This window comes from Ambystoma mexicanum, chromosome 1p, assembly GCF_040938575.1.
Source record: "Ambystoma mexicanum isolate Mex_15411 chromosome 1p, UKY_AmexF1_1, whole genome shotgun sequence".
Classification (NCBI taxonomy): domain Eukaryota; kingdom Metazoa; phylum Chordata; class Amphibia; order Caudata; family Ambystomatidae; genus Ambystoma; species Ambystoma mexicanum.
Window position 1 is genome coordinate 1,503,280,772 of NC_090921.1, and position 19,807 is coordinate 1,503,300,578.

The 19,807-nt window shown below is 41.3% G+C and overlaps 1 protein-coding gene across 1 annotated transcript in view; it reads right to left on the minus strand.

Annotated features, from left to right (window-relative positions):
• The window catches only part of F11R (F11 receptor), a 346,329-nt gene that overhangs the window by 226,975 nt on the left and 99,547 nt on the right, over positions 1-19,807 (minus strand). Inside the window, exon 2 of the mRNA XM_069642857.1 lies at positions 18,024-18,083. Coding sequence (XP_069498958.1) covers positions 18,024-18,083 — 60 coding nt within the window. The remainder of the gene's footprint in view (positions 1-18,023; positions 18,084-19,807) is intronic.

Genomic DNA, 19,807 nt, shown 5'->3' on the forward strand with positions numbered 1-19,807 from the left:
ATTGCGTTTGCTTCACGGCTGTTAAAAGGAGCAGAAAAGTCATATGCAACTATCGAGAAGGAGGCTTTAGCCATTGTATGGGCTGTGGACAAATTTCGTAGTTTTGTCTGGGGAACACAATTTGAGATAAACACAGATCACAAACCGCTTGTGGAACTATTCACGAACAAAGGTCTGGACAAAGTATCTGCAAGGATACGGAGATGGGTTCATAGAATGCAGGAGTTCAATGTAGTGTTCAAGTATATTCCAGGAGTGAGGAATTATGCTGCAGATTATTTATCTAGGCTCACGAATGCTCAAGAAGAAAATGAATATGAAAGTGAAGAAAATCAACAAGAAATGATATGTATGCTGCAAGATTCAGCTATTGCTAAAGAAGAATGGTTGGAAGGCATGAATAAGGACGTCAAATTACAGTTTATGATAAAAAATATAAACAACAGACATGTTCCTCTCAATAAGATCAAGGAAGCAGATGTGCAAGGACTGTGGAGTGTCAGAGATGAGCTGAGTGTACAAGGTGGATATTTGTTTAGAGGGGACAGATTAATTCCACCTGTGAATGTAAGGAAGAAAATTATTGAACTAGGACATGAAGGCCACCAAGGCATTTCCAAAACCAAGTGCAGGATAAGAAATACGTACTAGTGGCCGGGACGTGATGCTGAAATCGAGAGGATCATAAGAAACTGTATCCTTTGTAATAAGTCTGATAAAGGCTTTGTGGGGAGTGAGTATCCAATGGTTATGACTGATATGCCGAGCAGACCGTGGATGAAAGTTGGGATTGATATAATGGGTCCTATATGGAGTGAAGGCAGTCAGACGTTTTGTGTAGTTATAATTGATATTCTTACAAGGTGGGCAGAAGTGAAAATGATGCCTAGCGTGACAACTAAAAACATCATCAATTTCATGGAAGAGGTATGTGGTCGGGAAGGATATCCTGGAGTTATCCCTTCTGACAATGGTCCTCAATTTGTTTCGAGAGAGATGGAAGAATATTTAAAACAAAAATCTATTAAGCATATAACCAGTGCGGTGTATCACCCACAAACTAATGGAGTAGTAGAAAGATACAACAGGATTCTAAAAAATGCCATAAAATGGGCATGGGCCAATGGTGTGAACTGGAAAGAGTCAGTCAGAAATGTTATTATGGCGCACAGGTTTACCCCACACAGTTCCACAGGTGTTTCACCATTTGAATTGAGTAGAGGAAGAAAAGCGACTACCAAGTTATGTCCTGGATGGATGGGTGAAGTGATCAATATGGGAGTGGTAACTGATAATGCTGTAGATATGATTAGACAGAAACAAAATAGAAATAAAGTATGGCATGACAAGAAAAGATTTAGAGTTAATGAGGAGCTGGAAGTGGGTTGTTTTGTGAGAGTGAAGCTTCCGGAAGCCCTTAGAGTGAGAGGGATTAGGTGGTCTGATCCGATCCAAGTTATAGAACTATTCAAACATGCTGTAAGAACAAGTGATGGTAGAGTATGGAATATGGAAAGAGTCATGGTGGTGGATGGTAGAGTTGGTGGTGAGTGTGTGGATAAAAGTGATGGAGGTGGAAGTACAGAGAACCAGGAATTTTCCTTACCAGTTACTCCCATATATGTACCAACTGGGATGAAAGCGTCAGTGTCAAGGTTTGGAAGGAAGTACCAGAGACCGAGGTACTCAAACTATGGAGAGTAAAGATTGGTCTAGAAAGAAGAGGGATGTGTAGCATGGTAACATCTGCTGCTACATGAGTCTGGAATCTGGAGAGATTCTGGAAGGAGAATGTGGAGGTGGAGAGGAGGACAGAGAGAGAAGAGACGGTTGGAGAGACTGAAGCATCTTCCTTCAGAGACTCCTCTCATATCCCCTTTTATATATCTATATCTTAATATCTAAGTGTAACAATAAATATTTTATTAATTATAACACTTGCCCCTCATTTATACTACACATCCAGAGAGACTTGGACCCCATTATGCACAAAGCACAAACTTGGATACATGAAGAGCACACACACATTTACGAGGGTGGGAGGGAACTGGGGGTAGGGAGGCGGGTAATGTTGGGATGGGTACAAGTAGTTCTCAGAACGCATGTTTATGCTTATTACAACGGCTATACTGAGCAATTTTCTGTTGTATGCAAACGCTTGCTTGTATTATCACCTGTACCGTGTTAAAAAACCAATAAAAAGAAGTTTAAAAAAATAGTATTAAACAAATAAAATAAATACGATAGTCACCAAGTGATTATGCTGCTCAACAAAATAATATTAATAAAGTGAAAGTGAGATTCAAAAATTGGATCAGGATGAATAAAGGCTCTGTTCTTTCTGCCCATTGACAGAAAATGTTCAGCTCATTAATGGAGAACGACACGCGTACATTTTGGTTTATATATCACGTAGAAAACAAACAGCAAGGTAAGTGTGAAATAAACCCAATTCAGAATTGTGATTAGGAAGAATATATCCTTAATATTTATCAACAGACGAATACTGGGGAGGGTGAGAATAAATGACCAGGTCATGATATATGTTCTGTATAACGCGCTTAATACCCAGAGGTTTCTAAGCGCGGACCCGGGATCGAAACTGTGTTGCTTCATGTCGTCTTGCTTTCGAAGGCAAGCATGTTTCCCCTGAGCTATCCTCTCAAGACAAATCTTGCTTTGTCTTTACCCTGCTGGATATTGAGCGAATTATTAGCAGATTAAAATCATCTAGTGCTCTGGGCCCTGAAAGGTTACCAAACATACTATTTAAAAAGCACCCAAAAAAAATGGGCCTTGGTTCTTATGGTAATTTTCACAGAAATTGTAAAAATAGGCATACTACAGCCTAGTTGGACTCGTTCCATATTGATACCCGTATATAAGTAGGGATCACGTGAGGTACCAGGGAATTACCAATTGCTTGCAACGATCGATGAGTGAAATACATTAATGAGTGGCTTCAAAATAAGAAGATTCTCAAGAACCAACAATTAGGCTTTTGAAAGGGGTGTGGTACCATTAATAATCTTTGGACACCAACTTATTTAATTAGGAAATCTGTACTTGATAACACGAAAACGCTATATGTAGGTTTCATGGACTTTTCCAAAAACCTTCGATACTGTCACCCGATCCATGTTATGGGGAAAAAAATGAAAAATGTGTACTCCACACGCAAATTGTATACTTTGTAAAAGCATTGTATTTCAATACGCAGGTACAGATTAAAAGCAATCAGGAGGGGTTGACAAATAATGAGATTAAGGGTAACCATCGACTTAAACAAGGTTGTACGTTAGCACCAGTACTTTTTAATACCTATATGGCTGATTTAGCTGGAGCCATGGACCACTAATAAAACCCCCCGTACTGATTTACACCCTATTTCATGGCCATCATATGCCAATGATGTTGGGATAATATATCAGACGGCCATTGGATTGCAACATGGTCTAGAAACCTTGAATAATTTCTCTATTCAGAATGAAAAAACCATAAACTTTGATAAAACAAAAATTTTGATTTTTAAAAAAGTCCAGGAAAGGCATAAAAAGATATAATTGGGCGCTGCAAAACACCAAGGTTCTCACTTACTGGCATCTTGGAATCCGGATTAATAACACTACGACAGCTGACCTCATAAACGAGACCATGGCTAAATGTAAGGCTGTCTGATCATTTATCTATAAATGGGGCAGCTTATCTGTTGAAGGGCTCTTACGATTATACCGTGCTTGCATCTTTACAAGCATTTTGTATGGGCTGGAAACATTCACAGCTAAGGAGTGCACACAATTGAAAACATTAAAAGGGACGTTTCGGAGGAGTGCTCTTTGGCCAATGGTGTACCTGTGGAAGCGATATGCAGAGAACTGAGTTTAATGTCTCGGCAAACTCGTAAACTAATATCAAATGGTTTCCTTTATTTTAAAATCTGAGCTGATGATAAAAACCATAACTCTATTTACTCTTATGTGTCTAACCAAATGGATCTTTAGGCACAGTCCTTGGTTTTGTGCCCCTGGACTAATGGGATTGTACGTTTTTTGGTTGACATAAGTTTTGATTCTATGGAATTTGAGAATTCCTCTCATGGAGCGGGAAATCAAGAAGAAGGTGGCAATTTGGGACAGAAATCAGCACCACCAAAAGGAGTAGCCTGATAACTTACACTGAATACTCCACGCAATCTTTTATGATCGGATCTCCTTGCTTATATTAAAAACACAAAACCAAAAGGTTAGATGGTTCATAATGCAATTAAGATTTAACCAACTGGTTAGCAGAGATGCTTGGTTCCATATAACTATACAGGAATGCACAACACCTGCTCTCCAATTATAACGTGCATGCCAAAGCACATCTGAAGGGTTATGGTAGATTGGATTATGATCTTGCTTCTATACACTCCTTTCAGTTTTGGAGTAACATTTACTCTGGTAACAATTTGGTCATTAATTTTACTATGTTTTATATAGGGCAGGAAATCTTAAAGATGTAATGTTAATTATGTGATTTTATTATTTTCTGGAATGCAAGCTTATTTTAGATACATAGTTGAATTGTTTTTCTTTTAGATTGTGTATCCATTTTCTTTCTATATGTATGCTTTTATTATGTTTTTCTTGTGTTAAAAGTTACATTTAACTAATATAATAATAAAAAGATGCAAATGCAGGTCATAAAATAATTTGAATTAAAAGATGCAGTACTACTATAAATCAGTACTGTAGCAAGCAATTGAAGCTTAAAGGAATAAAAGTTCTAAATCGATGCAGTACATATAAAATGATTAAAGAGATTAAGATATTGGGTTCTAATCCATAAAACACGATGTACGCATTGGTAGAGGGAACTGCCGAATGGCTTATGTAGTAACCGCAGGCTGGGTCCCTGTCCCTACTACTACAAGATCTACCAGTTCGATCTGATTAATTTGGCGCAATAAGCACCAACGATGGTCCAATCGATCTGTCCCGATAAATTACGCAAACTCCTCAGACCAGCCTATTAGATGTACAATGTGGCGAACATCACAGGAGCACCAAAACTCAGTCTTTTTTCAAGGCCTGAAAGTTAAAAATTGGGCAAAGAAAGGAAGGGAAGTCTGGCAAAAAGCTCAGATCTAGCTGGGAGCACCCTAAAAAGTACTCGACAGTGCCTGGCCGAATTTGCGATCAGACCCATTACATTTTAGGTACATTGGGATGGGACTCCAAAGCAAGAATATAGTATACCAACTCATCCCTGCCTGACCTTGGTCAGACATGAAATGGTACTTAATGAAAGTTCATTGGAGATCCGCTCTGGTTCTTACCAGGCTGCAGTGAGGAACCAGCCCGTAATAAACTGTGCAAGCAGCGCCAAGAAAACGTTCCCACACACAGTGGTAATCCACTAAGCCTGCGCTCCAGGCAGATGGCAGGCAATCCTAAAACCCATATGCTTGTGGCCAAGTAGACACTGAATAATCAATATCAGGCCCAGGATGTTTGGCAGGCCGTTATTATCGTTCATAACGTTTGTGTCCGGCCCACACACTTTAAAAGCAAGCTACACCGGACGATAATCCGTTGGATCTAAAAGTCATGGTATGATTGCATAGCCATAGAGCCCACAAAACGACCAGACAGCTCTTAAAAGGGCACTGCCAGCAAAAGCACCTCGGTCCACAACCAAGGAAGAAGTGGGGGCAATAGACAAGGTGGAAAGAGCAATGGCGAACAGCAAAGATAAACGGATGAACGGTGTAGAGGAAGTCCCAAATACAGCCTGCACTCCAACCGTCCATTTTGAAGTACCAGGAACGTTCTCTCCGAAATATGAGACATATGATGAGCAAATAAACCAGCAGAGAGCCACAGTAGGGCTCTGTCCAGTACTTATCAGAAGAACAGCACCTATTGAAGTACCAATACCAAGGAAACCATGGACAGTAAGGTACCCATTGAGAAAATCATATCAACAAATGAAACGAAATGAAGATCGTCTAAGTACAGTCCTTGAAGAAACCCAAAAGGTCTTAATGGAAGATGAATGGTGACGTCACGAGAACCCGAACTGACTCACATAAAAAATGACGACCAGAGAAGACGTAAAGAGACGAAACACCAGGGGCTAAGGATATTGTGAACCTAAAGTGAAAGGACGATGTCAAATGTAAGAAGCTCAAGCCATGAGCATAATGAAGATATTCGACCAGTTTACGCATGTACATATGCTTGGAACCGAAAGAAAGCTAAGAAAATCGTGCGGCTTGCTCTGCTTAGTAGAAAATACCACAAACGAAACACATTATATAAGTGTATTTCCACTTTGCACAAGAAGCAGAATCAACCCAAGGTTACTGAAGGCCACACGAGAAGGGCTTCATATTAGCAAAATCAAGAATAGGAGGCAGAAGCGAAACTCGGCAGAGGCAAACTGTGCCATGAAAAAGAAAGTCATATCAGTAGAATAGACGAACAGTAGCTACAATAAATTGAAGCTAAGAACAGAATATCCTGCTTCTGAAAGGTCAAGATAAGAAGGCAAAGGCAGGTGGTGGGGAAACGAAAATCAAATACACAAATTATGTGAAAAAGAGGCAAATTCACGGTGTCTGAATCATGGGAACAGCCGAGCAAGAAGAAGCGAGAGTTCAAACCTACGCATGGCAGCAGGCCAGGCGAAGACATCAGAACTTTTCCAGACAGGAGTGGCAGTCACGAGGCCAACCAGAGTGAAATAATTGACACATGGCCACTAAAGTGATGATTGATGTAACAATAATTGTAGGAAGGCCGGGGGAACTAAGGGGCACCCCACACCTGGCAGACCATTCTGAGTGCTGCTAAGCAAAGTGGAAAAGTATGCATGGGGTTGGTGTCAACCCAATCAAAATGGACCAAGTAATCTAGGGTCCTATAGTTAGAACCAATAGGACGTCATACTTTTAGTGATGTCTGCAGTTGTCATTTTGAAGGAAGGGCTTACACGCCCCACCTGACAGCGTTTACCAAATCCCCTTACTCCGTTACCATATACAGATATAGTACCTACTATAAGTTACCTTTCCTGAACCAATAGAGGTGCATGCACATTTTTAAGTGTTACACGTCAATGATGAGTTTTCAGTATAAATGTTGTTTTTCTTTGTGAAGTTCGTTGGAGTTGTGAAGTGAGAAGGAAGATCACGCATCTGCTGATATTCATGAGACTCCACGTTTTTTGTACTGGTCATTAAACAGACTCCCTTTGCCAAACCGTTGAGTTGTCATTATTGATTTGGTGTTGGAGTATTTAATCTGCACCCCCATCCATCTCACGGGTGCTGCCATCTGGTCTTAAAGTGCTTCTGGGCAAACCCCGACTCCATGGGCCAGTTGGGGGTCCCAGAGCACAACAGCCTACTCCGCTCTGCACTCCTTTTGAATGGAAGAGGATATTACCACATCCAGCTTCAGTAGCCAATTATTGATCATCAGCGGTGAATGCAAATTGTGAACGTGGATTTAAGAAATCAAATCTCTTCCAACCTGATTCTCCGACTATGGACTCACCCCACTAGTTAAAAGACCTAGACATTTAGCTGCACACAGATCTGATGGAATACTCAGTGTCAACTCCCTTGCCTGATGATATAGAATAAGATTCTGCATTGCACTGACCAGACAACATTGCATTGCACTGACCAAACTTTTAACATGGTGCTGAGTTTCAAGTCTTAGGAAGGAAAACGTGATGCACAACCTTAACCTATCAATACATACTAAACAAGAACAAAAAAGAAATGGTATAGCCAGTCCTACGCTCAAATCAAAATCACCTTAAAGTCCAAACATACTCACTAAAAAAGTTAAAATCTCTGAATCTAAAAAAGCCACTTCAGACCGTACGATATTGGCACCCAATATTCAAATAAACTAAGCTCCTCAATAACCTGCAAAGAGTCCTGTACATAGATAAATGGAGCTCTGGCTTGAGACCAGACAACATTGTTCCTGCTGTGCAAGTGCTGCTGCATGCCAGGAGGTGTTTGCCAAGCCTTTGCTAGCATCCTCTCAAAGAATTTTCCTATGTCCTTTGTGTAGTGCTCCGGTCCGGATCACAGCCTCCACCGACTGGTTCTGAATGCTTAGCATTGTGTCGTCCCACTGCTGCTGGGTCCAGGCCTGCCTACAAGGAGAGGAGAGGAGACAAGGGGGATGGGACTACAGGGTGAAACATGATGGAACCACTCTGCAAAAAAAAAAAATACAAACAAGCATGGTATCTGAGATAATGTTCAAGAGGGCATCTACTGATTGATGACTTGTTTGCACCAAAATAATATTGTGCTTCACCAAGGCCAAGTATAAATAGATTTGCAAGCAAATAACCCACTTAAACCTTAGTCAAACAGTTTTCAAATGACTTAGAATGCCACAGTGACAAAAAGTTAGGAAGGGTTTTGTTCCCAACAATACCAACACCAGTTTTTAACAAACTGGTTGCGTGGCGCCCACACACTTGTAGATGTTAAAGTGTGGTTGAAAGAGTGATATCTACAGAAAACGTTCCACAGCAAGACATTTCACTGCAGTTGATATTTTCCTTCTCCATTGTTTATGAGTCGATTAACAAAGTCTTCCATTCAGGTCTCAACATTCTCCATGTTCCTGTGCATCAAGTACTGCCACTATAAAATCTAGACAAGACCATAGATGTACTTACAACAAGGTGGACTAGGCCCAGGCCTAGGCAGTCTTCCAGAGAAGCAGTAGTTTATTTTCAAGTTACTGGTTGTCATTTTTTAAATATAAAGCCAAATATGTTTTTCTGAGTTTGGCTGATCCACAACACCGCGGGCAACTTTGATCTGTTAGCATGTATTCCACTCTGACAGCTAAAAGATTTGATGGCCAAACTTGTATATATGATTGATATTTACAAAAGTTTTGTTAAAGTGAGTTTTGTTTATATATAGATCACTAACAAAAACATTAAGGGATGTTATGGCTAAATTGCACTAGCAAAAACCTATGAAATTTGATGGAAAAACGTTGTTAAAGGGATGTTATGGTTACAGGTAAAACCAAAAAACCCACGAAATTCGACAGTTATGGTGAGCTAAGCAACCATAACTGGTGCCGCCAATGTTCACTGCAAGGACTAACACCCATGACATTAAAGATGGCATCACAAATCTCATTCATGACATCACATGTGTGGCTCCCTCGGTTTTGTTCACTACCCTAAGTAGGGTGCTTTTCTTCACTTCATTTTCTTGCACAGGAGTTCTTTCATATACACTACACTGAAAAAGTGTGTAATACTATGGTGTTTATAGCAATGCATTCCTCTATAAGATACTTCTATCATGATAGTTCTTCCAATATTCTTTTATAGTTTTCTGCCACCATTACAATAACAATTCCTTGAGGAGGCTTCCTATGAAAAGTAAATTCACATGTGATGTCATGAATGAGATTTGTGATGCCATCTTTGATGTCATGGGTGTTAGTCTTTGCAGTGCACACAGGTGGCACAAGTTATGGTTGCCTAGCTTACCATAACTGTCGAATTTCGTGGGTTTGTCAGTTTTACCTGTAACCATAACGTCCCTGTAACAAGGTTTTCCATCAAATTTCATAGGTTTTTCATAGGGTACTCTAAGCAGAACATTGCTTTAACATACCGTTTTCTGTAAAGAGGATAGGTATTTGGTACGTCCTCTAGGGATGTAACGGTATAACGGTATACCATTAAAGATACCGTGACCCACTTAATTGAACAATAATAACCGTCACATTGTTTATACCGTTATACTGTTTATACCGTTAAGTGTGCTTTTCAATCTGATTTGGAAAGGCTGCAGTAAGCAAGTGCTGCGCAGTCTTGGTCTTGCACTGTTGGATGTGCCATCTGCCAAGTAGTTTCAGTTGGACCAGTTTTTAATGCCATTCCATAAACCACACGTGCCTGACACAAAATCAATATGTTACCAATAGGATGAATAGGTACAATGCCAAGAAGGGAAAGGGTTTACTTTGGGTTGGCGGCTTTGGGGTTTATATATTTATAATGGATAATGTTCTCTAACCATATGACAATGGGGGATTTCCCTGGTTCTATCATTGAATTTACATATAATAATTCACACTGTGAAATTCACTCATCTCTGTGGGTATTCCCTGCTGCTATACCAAAGGGTGACATGTCCGTGATCACTGAACAACTTTTGGCCTGCAAGTAAACTAAAGGCTGTAACGTAAAGAGAGCATGTGTGTGTGTATGCGCACAAGCGTATACTACCATCAGCCTCCATTGACCTGTGGCATGCAGGTTATCAAGATGGCAACATGTTCATCTTCACCAGTAGCCAGTGGGGGAGCTAAAAGCCTAAATGACCACTTAAGAAATCCTCCTCCTCCTCCGGTGGAAGCAAGGGGTGGCATTTCAGTGGGAAGTATGTTGAAAAGCCCAATTCTGGCCCTGGGTGCCTAGTTTTGTTTGTGATGATAAATCTGACAATTTATGACCTTTTAGAAAATATTTCTTAAGATTAGTTAACTCCACCTGCTATACCACAATAACCATGATATACCATCATTTGGCAAGAAGGTTATCATACCATCATAAAACTAATACTGTGACACCCCTAACGGCAACATATCCAATAACGTCCCATTAACAACGGTTTGTTACCGATTCCTTGCCTGCCATCATGATAAACGTGTGGAAAGGGCCAATTGTCTGATGTATGTATCCATTTGCGCTACCCTTTACTTTTCCGAATGAAGTTGGTGTATCGTACCAATTACAGATCTACATAGTAAATGTTGTTTAGGGTCTCAGGATGCTCTCTTTTTCTGTTAACAGTGCATGATAAATCTGTACCACACACTACTCGCCGAGATAACTATAGATGAGCAATATGGACATTTCCCAGGGACACTGCACCTTGTTGTCATATGTGCAATAACACTGCAGCTATCCGTAGGACTCCATTAGTGGCCACATGTCCGCATCTTCGAATGGACTTGTAAGTAGTTGGGGAAGAGCACGTGTTTCTGTTCCACGACTAGACCCATGCATAGGTCATCCACTCTATGCTGGTAACACCACCCCCCTGTCACTAGCCCTACGGATTCATACAGTAGGCTACCGCATTTAAAGTACTGCTGCCGACTTCCTGGGTGGCTCTGCAAACCTACCAATGTGTGGCTAAAGTACTGCTAACTGTATAATGGCCAATGGTAAACAAGGAACAGCAACCTGCAGTGTCACGTGGGTGTGGTAAATGTTGCATTACTTTGATTTTATCTGTTGCTTGCCTTTCCATGCCCCGTTAAACAGATAAATTGTGTGTGCACTCAGCAGTCTGACAAAGTATGAAGGGGTCACCTGCCGGTCGTGCAGTTGAAGAAAACATGTATCTGCAGGTGCTACAGTTTTTTTTAAAGGTGCTTCCCTAGAAACACTGGTTTTGCCGTTTTCATACATAAATGTGTATTTTCAACATTAGCTCACATTCTTACAATAGGCTCTTCAGGGAAGTGTGTAGAATATATACCATACTAACAATCCTTACAAGAACAACATAGGCCAATGGTATTGTTATATTGACAATGTCCTTATGATATGGCAAGGTGATATTACCACATTAGAAAGTTCTCAACTGGTTGAATAGCCAGAGCGAATACATTAAATTCTCAATGGCATATGATGCAAAACAGATCCCATTTTTAGATTTACTTGTCTTCACAAATCTGTATCGAAAATCCACAGAAAAAAACACCCTGCTCAAATACAATAGTTTCCATCCCTTAGCATTAACTGATAATTTACCAATTTGTCAATTCCTTAGAATTAGAAGGAATTGTTCCAACATGTCTGACTATTTTAAGGAGGGAAAAGATCTCAAAGAAAGTTTAAAAATCAGAGGATATACCAAGAGAATCATCCACTCAGCCTTCAAAAGAGCACAACACTAAGAGAGAGAGATGCCTAAACCCTGAGCCTAAAATCCAAGAAGAGAAAAGGACGTGTGATTACCTTTAGTCCCATTAGTAACCGACTGAGGAAGAGTGTAAAGAAAAATGGGCATATTATTCTTACCGATGACTTTAATCCTGCCCAACCAGGTTTTGCCTTTAAACGTCAAAAAAACAAGCAGCATTGGGACAAACCACACTATGGCATTTACCACCTGTCATTGGCCATTTTAGGTGTGGCCAGTGCTCTGTATGCCCTTTGACTCAAAACTTGAAATCAGTAGAACTTAATGGGAAGGTTTGCGAATTTTGCAACTTCTCCAATTGCACTACTGCTTGGGTCATTTATGGCATTAAGTGCCCTTGTGACCTACTGTCCTACAAGACGAAGAGGTGTGTCAAACAACGTATCTGTGGACACAGATCTTGTTTAAAAAATAAAGTGGAGAATAAACCACTGGTTGCGCACAATGAAAGCAAAAAAATATATATAATGAGCTGTTTTGGTTTGTGATTGATATTATCCCAGCGACAGTAAGAGGGGGCAAAAGAGAAATTATGCTCAGCAAAAGTGAACAACGCTGGATCTATAATCTTAATACAACGAAACAATGGAACTTCCTTCTAGCATAAACCCTGCGTTGTGAATGGATAAGAACCTTTTGATGATGCTTTATCATGTGTCTTAGTAGCATTAGGGCATGTGGTGGAAGAAACACCGCCATAACATCTTTTGCGCTTTTTCGGAGGCACCTTGAATCTACCTACAAACCAACTTGAAGGCAATTGTCACTCTCCCGGGCAGTGTTCTAACTGTAGACTTGAAATTAGTAAACCTGCCTCATTCCTGTAAGCAATGAATGCACGCGTTCATTGGAGTCATCCCTTGTTCTTCATGCACTTTCTATATTTGTATTTAATCTGCAAAATAAAGCTCATTCCATTTATTAAAAAGCCCTTAAAAATGGGAAGTAACACATAGGAAATTAACTTCTGGGGTCAAGGTCCAAGCCTTTTGTTTTTTCGACTCACGCAGCGCTACTGCCCCTTTAATTTCCAAAGGAGCACCAGTAATCAGGTGACGCGACATGTCTGGTTTAGAACAGACGTACAACTGTATAAATGAGATTGCACGTGACCTGCCCTTTAATCGCGAAAACTCGAGGAGACGCGAGGCGCTCTTTGTAAAGTACTCAGGTAAGCGGTTTTCAATTATTTAGGAACTGGGATTCCACTAAGCCGTGGTGCACACAGTAATAAATCTTTGATGCACTCCCCTTTGTAGAACCTGCACAACGCAGAAGTGTAGGTGCACCCGCAACGCAGATCCTTTACCGTGCTAAATATAGCAGCCAGGAGACGCCGTACAACATGATTGAAATAAATAAACAAGTACAAGCCTTTTGGAAATTCCAGAATTTGTGGGTGGGAGTAGGAGTTTCTCCTCACAAATGACGCCCGCTGATCGTGAAACTATATAGAGCCGCTTTAGCAGTCTCTTATGTCGAGTCCAGTTTGTTCAGCTATGCCCTGGTTTTTTAATTATGCTCTTTCATAACAATACCTTGGATCCATGCTGATGATTAAATCTGCCCATAATATGGATGCAGTAGGAATATACCTTTATCCTTTCGATATAGATCCAGAAAATAACAGTTCTGAACACTCGCCTGATTGACAGCAGCATTGTAGGTGTGTTGTACGAGAAGCAGGGGGTTTTGAAAGTGCATCTATTATTTAGAAGCAACAACCGTTTACATATAGAGTAAGTAAACTAATATTTGTGTCCTTTTGTGGAAAAACTACATAGCCAATGTCTCCCGCAGGTAATAGATGAGCCATAGTAGTAACAACACTTTTATTATTGATATAGAACTTGGTGCAAACAGATGCCATCTAGATCCTGAGTGTGAGAAAGAAGTAATCCACTGAGGAGATACAGGACAATAGATCCTAAGAAGGCAGAAAAACAAGCAGCACTTAAGAGTTACTGTTTAGAAGTAAGTATGAGTCCGGTTTCCCATTTACAGGCTCATACTCGTTTCCATATCCCCTTTTTGTGAAAAACAGAGTATTTACCCGTGATGATGAAGGGGCTATGGGATAATATAGAGAAATCTTATGCCATCACAGGGTTCTCTCGATTATGAAAATTGTGTAAGTCAGAATGATGAAGTAAATGATCATTTTTTGTTGTATTTAGGAATAAATAAGGTGTGTTGAACGCCAAAGTGAAGTATCTCAACATCAAAATTGATAATTCCGCTGGACAATCAGAGCCCAGAAGGAATGAAACCACTCATACCGATTGATGATGTAAGTGAGGGCTGGTTGTGCTCATTTTAAATAGTGACAGCTTCCCAAAAGTGTGAAGTTGCTCAACATGTATCAAGAGAAGTATGACTAATATAGGACTATACCAAAAAAGGCTTTGAGACGTATTAATGTTAAGAATACTGTTTGCAATGAGAATAATCTAAGATATAGGAACCATTATTTTGCGTAATCGTTTTCTAAAAAATCTTTTAAGAATCTGAAAAATAGCTACGCGGTACATGACAGTGACTACTGAATTGAAGAAATCAGCCTGCCCTGAAGAAGGCCTTAAAAAATTGAAATGTGAAGTGACGCTAGAGATAGTGTTTAATGTATTTGTAATGGCCGAAACATGTGGACAATCTAATAAGACTGTGGTATTGAAAGTTTAAATTTAAAACATTCGACCCCTGCATGAATGATTTTTAAAGACGTGTACAATTCTTTGTTTCTATTTTTCCATATAATGTTTGCCCTAAAAATAAATTTGTATTTTTTTAATGAATTATTAATAAATTGCAAATATTTTTGTAAAGGATTTGTGTATGGTTCCATGATATATCCAAGTACGCCTCAAGTCATACATCCATTATGACTGTCTAGGTCAATGGTATGATTTATTCACGACTATGCATGTAAAAACACCACCAACCCTGACCTCTGTCGGTAAGAGGGGGTTAATCTCTTTCTCAACCCTTATATTGTAAACTGACATTTGTCTCCCGTTCATGAGAAATTGATCCCCCTTCAAAAAAAGTTTGGGAGTCTACCTTTAGAAGGTGCACCTCTTGATAGGCCAAGAGATGAAAAATGAGCTACAACAGGTGCATAAGTGCTTAGAATGCATTAACATACAGCCTGTAAACTACTAGTGAGGAACAAAATGTATTGAAACGTTCCACAGACCAACGAAAACAGCTTCCAAATACACCCTTCCCTCGCGTTTTGGTAAATGCGAATTCTGGTGGATTCACATTTTGTATTGGCTTTCCATGCTTTGTTACTTCGAATCCTGATATATTTAACAACTCTTCTCCCACAACGCAGGATCAAAATGTACTGCCGTTTACAGGCTTTTTCACTGATGAAATCTTCAATGCATTTTAAGCTTTTCTGAGTGTTTTGGAGCTTGTATTTACCATCCGTTAATCCATTCAACACGTGCGCATACTCCCTTGTAGTTTTTAGACTGGATTTTCAATGATGACATTTTCAATGCATTTTGAGTGTCTATGTGTTTTTCGGAGCTAGTTTGTCCCCCTCTCCTCCTATGCATCTAAAGGCTAGTTTTTTACTGATGACTCTTTGAATGCATTTTGACCACTAGGTCTTGGGCTGGAGCGGTTTCCCCCCCACTGAATCTTACAATATATTTTGATCCTGCCTTGCGTTTAGAGGCTGGATCTTGAATGATGACATTTTCAAAGCATTTATGTTTGTTTCGGAGCTAGGTTTTCCTCATTGAACCTCTCAACACGAACTGGTTTTTACTTCTGTTGAAACTGAATACATTTTGATCCTGCCTTTCAACGAAAGAAACAACCTGGAGGGGCTGACAAAACTCTGCCACTCCACTACTGAACGGCCCCAGGCTTGCTGGCTGCCACATAGGACAAGTTGATTTGGAGGAACATACCCTTGCTTGTGATACAGCTGTGGTGGGTGTGGCGGGAGGGGGGAGAGGAGGGCACAGGGGATTGGGGGGGGGGGGGGGGAGTAAGTTTAGGATGACTGGGCAAGTTTCAAATAATATGCATGCCTGGCCCGTTCCAAGTCCGGAAGAAGCGCTTGAACGACAAGGTGATTCGGTAAGAAACAAAGTGGTTTTAGCCAAATGCAATGTAGCATCGGGTTTTGCCACATGTCGCCCAACGGGTAGATCAACCAACATATTACAATGAAAGAATTACATGGGGTGCACATAGAGAAGGGGTTCGGGCATGTTTTCAGGTGCATTATGGGAGTTGTAGTTCATGCTCGAGATGCGCGCACTGAATTTTGCAGAGGATAAGAGGTTGGGGGGGGTCCTGAATTGAATGGAATGGATATGGTCGTGCTGGGGGGCTGTCAGTTAATTATATGTGCAGTATAATAACAGAAATTAATGGAAGGAGCATGATGGGTGTGCCAAGGGCGGTAGGTCTGCGGGTAGTAGGATGGTATCTCCTATTGTGGCAATGGACGTAATTCCTCTTTAATAATCGGGTGTAAGGAGTGCTGGAAGGGTTCCGGTGTCCTCAAGTTTCAGTGTTCGAGTGAAGGAGGGTTTCAGTTTCCAGCAAGGAAGGAGCGTTGTGTCGTGGTCAAAGTACAGGAGGTGAATATATGAGGAAGGAGTTTTAGTTCGTAATAGGGATGGGGGTCGTTAATTGGTAGGGCGCGTAGCCATTTTTCGTTTCTTTAGGACAAATGGCCACATGCGTGCAGGGGTGGGCAAACGCCTTTATCCACGGAAGGGCACAAATGGTTCATTTGCACACAATGAGCAGCCAGTGGAAGAGGAGGGCAAGGGGGGGTTGGGGTCACGGACCGACTGTAGTGTCCCGCACAATCTTGGGGCACGAGCCTGGAGCATTGGCTTTTCTGTAAATCAGGTCAGCGACCATCTTTAAATCTTCAATGGGCTCAAAGCAGCCCTTGTGCCGCCTTCACTCCAAGCGGATTGGACATCTGCCTTCATTTTAAAGCCCATCAAGGTGAGCCGGCCCTCATCTCGCGCCTGATGTCACATCACTGACACAGCCTCATGACCTATGGTTGCAGCCTTTCCGGAGTGTGCACGTGTGAACTTGCTCCTCAATGGCATCTCTGCAACCATTATGTACCCAATACTCACTTCTGCAGTAAGGCAGCTTGCCTGCCTGTAACCCGACTTGCACATTAATAACCATTTTGCAGTCCTGCATTTCGTATTTTCTATGTGCCCGCCCATCTCCTATGGTTGAAGCCCTCCAGGAGTATGCACATACTATCCGCATTATGACGACTCACCTTTACTGCTACCATCACTGTTAATTTGCTTGTATGCATGCCTGATGTACCCCCCCCAACCCCCAGCACCATGGGGTGAGGCTTTGCCTGCCTCTAAACGGACATTGCATTGTGTTCTCTGTAACCCATATGCTTTTCCTACACTTTCTGTAACTAGCGGCCTGAGGGTTTGGTGCGCTGATAAATGCAAAAATAAAAGAATCACTAGTCAATGGCTAGTGCAAATTGTGCACCCTATACATATTGAAGTGTCTTTGTTTAACATGTACTTTATTGCTGTTTTGGTCAGATGCCAACTGCAGGCAACTGCAAGCACAGTAGCTTTGCAGCGCCCTTAATGAGGGTTCTTACTCAAATGTGTGATCAGAGGATTCACTCTTCAAGCTAGGTTACACATAATCGTGATTTTATTTTTGGGACTGCATAACTGAGCAGAAAACAAACCCACATCGGTTGCTCTAAGCAGCTAGAAATCAATTCTCTGAATCTGTTCCTGCAATTGCACTTGAACAGTCTACAAAAGCAGTGAATGCAATTTGCTAACAGTAATTTTTCTGGTTGGAAAAAAAAAATGACCTTTATAGTTGGACATTTCGGAAAAATGAGCTGAAACACCAATTTCTAGCTTAGTAATTGCATTTATAGAACAATCCGATTATTAAACCAATTGAAACAGTCTCGCATTAAGAAAGTTGATACCTCGAGACTTCTGTCCAATATATAAATGAATACTAGTTATTTCAAAACAAGACTTACAGGAATTTTCTTTGACCGACTGAGATGGAGTTGTAGATGCGACTTCCCCAAACACTTGATCTGCAGAGAAGAAAAACAAATATGTAAACTAGATAAACCGTGCTATACAATTAATATCAACACCTCAAAACTGGTAAGCACTCTAAATCTGCTGTTCAGATTGTCGTGGTGGATCTTTCTGTGATCCTCCAAAATCTGAGCAGAATCTACAAATTCACTAGGTGGCTTTGAGAAGAGTGAAAGATAGTGTTTTTGAGATGAGGATGGCTGGTTTGGTGTGGAGTGGAGTAAAAGGTGGGGACTCTGGCCTAGTAGGTGAAAGTAGCACATTGCTAGGACCTGCACTGGAGATAAATGATTGGCAATTTGTCATAGCATCTCCGTGTGCATTAGTGATAGCAGGTTAAGTCATCAGTTGGAATGCAATACATGAATTATGCAAGAAACAGGTATGCGATTCATGATCAGGTAAGGGTCATACGGAGAAATGTATATAATTAAGCAACAAATCCCTAGCAAAACAGCAGTATCTTTGCCATGTAAACATTTCAATTGCAGAAGAGTCTCCACCTCAACTAGTCTGGCCACTGACACTTAAAGGGTGGCAACTGAATACATTCATGGGAACCAACCAGTACTTAAAACTTCCCGTCCCAATCCAATACACACTTTTCCCCAAGAGTCCGCCTACCAGACCAGCTCCCCTTCTCTGGGTTTGGACACTCGGACCACAAATATGATGCTTAAATAGAATGTGGTTCTTTCGTTCGACAGGACTTCACCCTTTCCACATTGCCAGGTAGATTTCACAGTCAATACCATGCCAGTTTCAGCAATGGTAGACGAGATGTAACTCAAAAACAAATAGCTGCGGTAGTATAGAGACTAAGATGACAGTTTTCACAATGCTGTGTCCCGCGTTTACCCAGTAGGCACATTATAATAGTTTGAGAAATGCCCGCAGAAATCCCCATGCCAGTTTCATAGACCCTTGATCATTCTAGTCGGCACATAGTCTCCCCCACCCCCCCCTTCCCTCTTCTACCCTCTCCACAGATCCTGTGGGTCCGAAAGCAAACACTTAATTCAGATCAAAGTGGTTCCAGCGATTAAACGGGAGACCCGACTGCTCTGGCTTCTATAGATGCTGAGTGAACCCACTCGGGCAGGGTGGGCAAGGTGGCTTCTTTTCATTCTCTACCAACCCTCACCAAGCCGGCAGAGCGGTGTGGCAGGGCTTGGTCTTCAGTCAGCAAAGCCACAACCAGTGCCTCTTTAGGATGAGAAGGGAGTAGAGCTTTCCTCTGTCGAAGGTGAAGACCGGTTATCCATGGCAGACCCCCTCTTCTATAAGTAAGATGTCACAAGGGATTGGATGAAAGCAAGCCTGCTTTAAGAGGTGCAATCTCTGTCTGAGACAAGCGACTCTGGTCTCCTGATGCCCTACCCAGAGTGACGTATCCCATAGGAAGTGGATGGGTCCTGGCCTCTTACGACCTTGAACCCTTCCCTGGCGGCTATTTGACTGGCGACTGGGCCTGAACCACAGGATTGGTAGAGTTTAACTCCCTATTGTCTGTGTGCTTGAACCCCTTCCTCCCCGGGGTCCAACCCTTCTTCCCTTTGATTCACAGCTCACCTTGTTTTCTTGGATGGTGTGCTCTCCGTCCTGATTTCAGCGCAGAGGCGCGTCGATTGATGCAGGCTCGTTGGTGCCTAGTTACTTCACTGGCGAGAGTCCGACTGGTAAGTATAATGAGTCTTTGAACAGTTCTCCAACTTCG